Below are 8,289 nucleotides of genomic sequence, written 5' to 3' on the forward strand. Positions count from 1 at the left end.
AACGGGTGGAAACTAAGCAAGGAGAGAAGCAACCTAGAACTAAGGAGAAACTTCCTGACAGTTAGAACAATTAACCAGTGGAACAACCTGCCTCCAGAAGCGGTGAATGCTCCAACACTGGAAGTTTTTAAGAAGAGACTGGACAGCCATTTGTCTGAAATGGTATAGGGTTTCCTGCCTGAGCAGGGGGTTGGACTAGGTGACCTCCAAGGTCCCTTCCAACTTTTATTATTATTATTATTATTATTATTATTATTATTATTATTATTATTATTATTATCATCATTATTATTATTATTATATTATTATTATTATTAAAACCTTTTATAAGGTTAGTCCTCGACTTACGACCGCAACGGAGTCCAACATTTCTATTGCTAAGCGAGAGAGTCATTAAATAAATTTTGCGTTGTACGATCTTTCTTGCCACCGTTGTTAAGTGAATCACTGCAGTTGTTAAGTTAGTAACCCGGTTGTGAAGTAAATCTGGCTTCCCCATTTGACTTCGTTGGTCAGAAGGTCGCAAACGTTGATCATGTCATCCTGGGACGCTACAGCTGTCATAAATATGAGTCAGTTGCCAAGCATCCGAATTTCGGTCATGGGATCAAAAGGGTCATGGTGGCCCAGTGGCTAGAATGCAGTATTGCAGGCTAACTCTGCGCACAGTCTGGAGTTCGATCCTCACCAAACTCAGTCTTCCGTTCTTCTGAGGTCGGTAAAATGAGGACCCAGATTGTTGGGGGCAAATATGCTGACTCTCTACTCAGAGAGGCCTGTAAAACAGGGCTTTTCAACCTTTTCACCCATTGTACCACTTTTACGATATGGCAACATCCGAGTACCACCAGTCGCCTAGCAAGGTGTCAAAAACTTGATGACCCCCCCAAAAAAGGAAAAAAGTGATGAAGTACAGGTAGTTGACTTACAACAGTTCGCTTAGTGACTGTTCAAGTTACAATGGCACTGAAAAAACTGCCCCCCAAGCCATACCCGAGCAAGACACCTGCCTGCCCGCCCGGTGGCGCTCTTCCTCCTGTCCGAGGTTTCATTGTTGTGAGCATTTCTGTTGAGGATTGGCAGCGGGGGTGGGGTGAGGGGGTGTTTGGTTTTTATTCCCCCCGTCTGCTGGGTGGTTGCAGCAGGTTTTGGTCACTTCACATGACCCTGGGACACTGTGACCATCATAAATATGAATCAGTTGCCAAGCATCTGAATGTAAATCACAAGACTCTGGAGATGCTGCAACATTCCAGCTGATCGGCGCTTCTTCTGGGCTCAGCGGAAGCGCCAGGATCAGCGCAGAGCTCCAGCTGGAGCCTGGCGCTGATCCTGGCACTTCCACTGAGCTCTGACAGCCCCAAAGAGCCGATCAGCTGGAAAGTAGCACTGATCCTGGCGCTTCCACTGAGCCCTGACAGCCCTGCAGCTCCAGTCATCTCTCACTCAGGCTTGTGCGGTGCTGCCACCGGTTGAGCTCATTCCCCTCCCCCGCTACCACTTTTCTAGGATGGTCGCGTACCACCTGCCAAGTGCCAATGTACCACAGGTGGTTCCCATACCACTGGTTGAAAAGCCTTGCTGTAAAACACTATGAAATGGTATATAGATGCTATTGATATTGCTATGTGACATGGGGGTGCTACAGTGGTGGTAAGTCTGAAAAAGTGTGAAAAAGTTGTAACTTCAAATGGTCACTAAGTGAACTGTTGTAAGTCGAGGACTACTTGCGCACACGGCAAATCATTTTTCTGGACAACCAAAGCCACTCACAACATTTCAAATCCCGTGTGGCTTTTTTGGATGATGAAAGAGCTTATTTCTCTGTGGGAAAGTTTTCCGACCCTCGGGTTCATTCGTACGGCTTGGGTTCCACGTGGGTTCGCTGATGTCTAGTCACCTTTTCCTTCTGGGAAAAACTCTTCCCACACTCCACACACGCAAAAGAGTGGATTCTCTGGTGCCAAATTAACTGGGCACTCTGGCAGAAGCATTTCCCGCACTCGGCACAAACGCACGGCTTTTCTCAGGTGTGCATCCTCAAGTGGATGTCAAGGCAGTATTTCTGGCTGAAGTTGTTGCCACACTGAAAGCAATTGTAAGGTTTCTCCTCCATGTGCATCCTCCGGTGCCGTATCAGCTGCCCGCTCTGGAAGAAACTTTCGCCGCATTCGGGACACTCGAACGGTTTCTCTCCCGTGTGGATCCTGTGATGGTTGACCAGCGAGGACCTGTGGCTGAAACTCTTGGCGCAGTGGAGACACCTGTACGGCGGCTTCTCGCCCCTGTGGATTCTCTGGTGGCTGATCAGATACGAGCGAGCGCTGAAGGTTTTCCCGCACTGGGGGCATTCATAAGGCCGCTCCTCCAGGTGGATCCTTTGATGCTCCAGAAGATTGTCTTGTCGGCAGAAGCTTTTGCCGCACTCGAGACACTCGTAAGGCCGCTCGGCTGTGTGGATCATCTGGTGGACGATCAGCCCCGACTGGTGCTCAAAGGTCCGCCCGCATTTGCGACAGATGTGGTGCTCTGCTCCAGCACAAATTAGGCCGACGTTATCCGCCATGATGTCCTTCTCTTTCCGAAGGTTTAGGCTCTGTGTCTTCACGGGGGTCGTTCTGTGCTGTCGCTCAGACTCGTAACCCTGATCGAAAGGTTCTGACTTCATGGAAAGGGACCCCGGGAAATCTTTCCGTGAGATTCCCTGAGAACCTGCTGGCTGGAGGACGCCATTCAGAGGAATCCTGACCGTGTCCTCCTTACCGGCTGAGCCATCGCCTGATGGGAGAAGGAAACAAGCAGAGATATGGGGTCAATCCAGTGGTGGGATTCAGCCGGTTCGGGATAACCGGTAGCTAAATTTACCTGAATTCGGAGAACCGGCTGGCTTCTGGAAGTCCAGTCTAGGCCTCGGAGGCCTCCCAAGCCTAGAACGGCCCACCAGAAGTGCATGGATACCACTTCCGGAAGTCCGTTCTAGGCCTCGGAGGGCTGGAGAAGGCCTCCCAGGCCTAGAACGGCCCATCAGAAGTGCATGGATACCACTTCCGGAAGTCTGTTCGAGGCCTCGGAGGGCTGGAGGAGGCCTCCCAGGCCTAGAACAGCCCATCGGAAGTGCGTTGATGCCACTTTCGGAAGTCTGTTCTAGGCATCAGATGCCTGGGGGAGGCCTCCCAGGCCTAGAACGGCCCACCGGAAGTGCATGATGCCACTTCTGGAAGTCCGTTCTAGGCATTGGAGGCCCAGGCCTGCATCACATAATACAATTCAGGTATTTGAATCCCACCACTGGGTCAATCCACGTAGCAGACAAGAAGGAAAAATATTTACAATAGTGCTCGGCTTACGACCGTTCATTTAATGAACGTTCGAACGGCTTACGACCGTTCGAACGGCTTACAACCGTTCATTTAATGACCGTTCGAACTTATGACAGCACGGATCTAGGACTTTTCCTGCGCTGATAATGGCAGCATCAAAACTGATGTATTTCTCTGTGGTCTAAATGGGGAAATCCATTTGAGTTGTCAGAAAAAGTGGAAATCAGGAGTCTTGAGTAGCTCAATAGCAAAATCCACTTTGCTACTAAAGAGCACCAAGATATGGCTCTTCTTCACAGTCTTTACAGGGGGTCCTCGACTTTCAACCATTCATTTAGTGACCGAAGTTACAACGGCACAGGAAAACGTGACTTATGACGTCTTCCACACGACCGTTGCAGCAATCACGCAATCAAAATTCAGAGGCTTGGCCCCTGGCATGTATTTATGACAGCTGCAGTGTCCCGGGGTGACGGGATCCCCTTTTGCGACCATCTGACAAGCAAAGTCAGCGGGGGAAGCCAGATCCACTTAACAACCGTGTCACTAATTTAACAAGTGCAGGGATTCACTTAACAACTGTGGCAAGACAGGATATAAAATGGGGCAAAGCTCACTTAATAAGTGTCCTGCATAGCAATGGGTAATTTTGTGGTTGTAAGCCACTAGCAGCTGTTCAACAGGTTACTCACGTTCACAGTCCACGAGGGCCGAGCAAACAACCTCCGGAAATTCTTGGGGTAATATCTTGGGCATTTCCACCAAGTGAGGATGAACGTCTCGTGGTGATAGACTTTCTTCTTGGATCTCATTTGCAGTCAAGATATCTAGCGAGAAACAGAGAGAAAGGGAAGTAAAAGGGACCTTCTCAGCAGGTGGATGGAAAAATAAAGGGTGTATGTGTGTGTGCAAACAGGGTACAGCATCAGAGAACAAGCCCTGCCCCTTTCCTATGTGGGTTTCAGCACAATAAGAAAAAGATGTTGAGACTCTGGAAAGAGTGCATAGAAGAGCAACAAAGCTGATCAGGGGACTGGAGGCTAAAACATATAAGGAACGGTTGCCGGAATTGGGTATGTCTAGTTCAGGGGTCTTCAAACTTGGCCCTTTTATGACTTGTGGACTTCAACTCCCAGAATTCCTCATCCAGGCATGCTGACTGAGGAATTCTGTGAGTCATAAAGGGAGTCATAAAAGGGCCAAGTTTGAAGACCCCAGGTCTAGTTTAACGAAGAGAAGGACGAGGGGAGACATGATAGCAGTCTTCCAATATCTCAGGGGTTGCCACAAAGAAGAGGGAGTCAAGCTATTCTCCAAAGTGCCTGAAGGCAGGACAAGAAGCAACAGATGGAAACTAATCAAAGAGAGAAGCAACCTGGAACTAAGGAGAAATTTCTTAATAGTGAGAACAATTAACCAGTGGAACGACTTGCCACCAGAAGTTGTGGATGCTGTTATCAGCGGAGGCTTTAAGAGATTGTACAGCCATTTCTCTGAAATGGTATAGGGCAGTGATGGCGAATCTTTTAGAGACCGAGTGCCCAAAAACTGCCCCGCCCCCGCTTCACCCCCTGCCCCGCCCTTGCTCCACCCCCACCCCGTCCCCTGCCCTGACTGCCTGCAGGGCCACTCACCGCCTCCAGGGCCCGCCGCAGATCGCCCAGTCAGCCCAGCAGCACCATGGAGGCCACACCCTCTGCCCGTGCCCTGCAGCATCAACTGTGCGCGATGGGGCGTGATGGCAGAGTCTTGTCTATGCTGCCTGGCTGCCATATATTGGCTGCACTGCTCTGCGTGGGCCACGGTCGGGGCGACTGTCCTGCAGGGGGGCTGCTGGTAAGGAGGGGGGTGCGGCAGACATGAGGCTGGGGCAACAGCACGTTTGCCCATAGAGAGGGCTCCGAGTGCCGCCTCCGGCACGCGTACCATAGGTTCACCACCACTGGTATAGGGCAGGGGTAGGCAACCTTGGCTCTTTTACGACTCGTGGACTTCAACTCCCAGAATTCCTGAGCCAGCCATGCTGAGGGGAAAGGGAAAGGTTTCCAAGCTGAGCCAGGCTGGCTCAGGAATTCTGGGAGTTGAAGTCCACGAGTCATTAAAAGAGCCAAGGTTGCCTACCCGGTATAGGGCCCCCTGCTCAAGCAGCGGCTTGGACTATGTTCTATGTTCTACCTGTGCCGTCATACTGAATGCCCGCCCCCAAAAGGGCAGAGCTGATAGCCCAACACTGCAGGGCTGTTGTTCTCATTCTAGCAGAAGCAGTGAAAACATATGGGTGCTGTTAAATGACTTTGTGACATGGTGCAAGAGGAGATAAAAAGAGAGATGGCAACTTTGGAAGCAATTTATTGTAGACCCAGTGCGATAAAAGTTGCAAGAGGTAACAAGTTGCAAGGTACGAGGGCATCCCAGATTTTTTATTCCCCCCCCCATAAAGACATCGCTCTACCTGTAATTTTTTCCCTTTCCGTTGGCTCAGAAGACCAGATGTATGTTTCTCCTCCTTCTTCCAACTGGGCAATAAGGTTTGGCTTGGAAATCAGAAATCCTTTTAAAAAGAAGTACAAGTTAGACCTTGACTTACAACAGTTTGTTTAGTGACCGTTCAAAGGTACAACGGCGCTGGAAAAAGTGAGTTATGATTTTTTCACACTTACAACTCTGGAAGCATCCCTATAATCACGTGATCAAAATTCAGACTTTTTCTGTTTCAAAATATGAAAAATGTAAGTGTTGGGATGGTTCATATGAGGAAGAAGATTTAAATATCAAAGTGTAATTAACTCTAAGAAAATTTTAACAGGTAAAATGTTTTCTTTTGAAATATTATGGGGAAAATAAATTCAAATGAGAACTTTAAAAAGAGGATCTGTGACAAGGTGATCGAGACGATTAATGAGAAAAAGAAGCTTCATCATGAGGTGGAGGTTATTTGTAGATATTTAATTGTTATCTTTTAAAATTATCAGGAAATATATACTAATTCAAGGTTGATAAAAGAGAATATTATGGGAAGAAGAGAAGACTATGTGTCAAAGCAAGAACATCCAATGTTAGCAGCGTTGTTAATCGGAACCATGATACTATGTGGAATATGGAATTATAGAAACTAATTGTTATTATTTGTAAATACAAACGCAGACAACACAGTGTTTGCCAAATGTCGATGGTGATATGTAAAAAAAACCCCAATAAAACATATTTTTTTTAAAAAAAATTCAGACACTTGACAACAGACTTATATTTATGACGGCTGTAGTGTCCCGGAGTCACGCGATCAACTTTTGTGACCTTCTGACAAGCAAAGTCAATGGGGAAGCCGGATTCACTTAACAACCATGATACTAACTGAACTGCAGTGATTCACTTAACAACCGTGGCAAAATTTACCTAACGACTCTTTCGCTTAGCAATAGAAATGTTGCGGTCGTAAGTTGAGGACTAATCCTATAAAAGGTTTTTGTCCAAAACACATTAAGAAAAAGTCTGGACTCTCTGAATGTTAGAAGAAATAACACAAGAGAAACGAGGAAAAGGCCTTGCTAGATTAGAGTCCTTTAATGCTGTTTCTTATAATAGTTGTCAGATACTTAAGAAATTTTGAGCATTAGAAAATTCTCTTCTTGGCATTGAGCAGAGCTAGGTCACTTTGGCTCTTTTATGACTCGTGGACTTCAACTCCCAGAATTCCTGAGCCAGCCATGCTGAGGGGAAAGGGAGAGGTTTCCAAGCTGAGCCAGGCTGGCTCAGGAATTCTGGGAGTTGAAGTCCATGAGTCATAAAAGAGCCAAGGTTGCCTACCCCTGGCATTGAGCATAGTACAGGTGGTCCTCAAATGACAGCCATTTGCTTAGTCTCCATTTCAAATTACAACGGCGCTGAAAGAAGTCACTTACAACTGGTCCTCCCCCTTCCGTCACATTTCCACAGTCACGTGATCAAAATCTGAGCACTTGGCAACTATACTTATGACGGTTGCAACACCCCAGGGTCACATTATCGCCATTTGCAACTATTTTCCATATAACCTTCTCAGCCTCCTTCCAACCAGCAAAGTCAATGGGAAAGGCCCGATTTGCTTAAGGACTGCATGATTCAATTAAGAATTGCAAAGATTTACCTCATAATTGTGGCGCAAAAGACCATAAAATCAAATGTGACTTACTTAACGACTGCCTTGCTTAGCAACGGAAATTCTGGTCTCAGTAATAATAATAATAATAATAGTAAAGTTGGAAGGGACCTTGGAGGTCATCTAGTCCAACCCCCTGCTCAGGCAGGAAACCCTATACCATTTCAGACAAATGGCTGTCCAGTCTCTTCTTAAAAACTTCCAGTGTTGGAGCATTCAGTGCTTCTGGAGGCAGGTTGTTCCACTGGTTAATTGTTCTAACTGTCAGGAAGTTTCTCCTTAGTTCTAGGTTGCTTCTCTCCTTGATTAGTTTCCATCCGTTGCTTCTTGTCCTGCCTTCAGGCGCCTTGGAGAAACTCCCTCTTCTTTGTGGCAGCCCCTGAGATATTGGAACACTGCTATCATGTCCCCCCTCGTCCTTCTCTTCATTAAACTAGACGTACCCAATTCCAGCAGCCTTTCCTTATATGCTTTAGCCTCCAGTCCCCTAATCATCTTTGTTGCTCTTCTCTGTACTCTTTCTAGAGTCTCAACATCTTTTTTACATCGCGGTGACCAAAACTGGATGCAGTATTCCAAGTGTGGCCTTACCAAGGCCTTGTAAAGTGGTAAGTTGAGGACTACCTGTATTCTGCTTTATATCAGTGAGAAATCATCGTATTGGGCAGAAAAATGTACAATTTATTGTGCCGGCAGTGGCACAGATTTTAGGAAGTCTTTGATCATCCACGTTGTAAAATAATTTTAGCCTCTTTAGTTTAAATCTCACTGAAGGGTTGTCTTTTAGACTAGGGGTCTTCAAACTTGGCCACTTTAAGACTTGTGGACTTCAAC

The 8,289-nt window shown here is 46.9% G+C and overlaps 1 protein-coding gene across 1 annotated transcript in view; it reads right to left on the bottom strand.

Annotated features, from left to right (window-relative positions):
* The window catches only part of LOC107289451 (zinc finger protein 436-like), a 40,416-nt gene that overhangs the window by 20,253 nt on the left and 11,874 nt on the right, over nucleotides 1-8,289 (bottom strand). The window contains exons 5-6 of the mRNA XM_029284540.1: nucleotides 4,013-4,147; nucleotides 2,117-2,778 (exon numbers count right to left, since the gene is read on the bottom strand). Of these exons, the coding sequence (XP_029140373.1) occupies nucleotides 2,117-2,778; nucleotides 4,013-4,147 (797 nt within the window). The remainder of the gene's footprint in view (nucleotides 1-2,116; nucleotides 2,779-4,012; nucleotides 4,148-8,289) is intronic.

The sequence above is a fragment of the Protobothrops mucrosquamatus genome, unplaced genomic scaffold (genome assembly GCF_001527695.2).
Source record: "Protobothrops mucrosquamatus isolate PMUCROS unplaced genomic scaffold, P.Mucros_1.0 scaffold703, whole genome shotgun sequence".
Classification (NCBI taxonomy): domain Eukaryota; kingdom Metazoa; phylum Chordata; class Lepidosauria; order Squamata; family Viperidae; genus Protobothrops; species Protobothrops mucrosquamatus.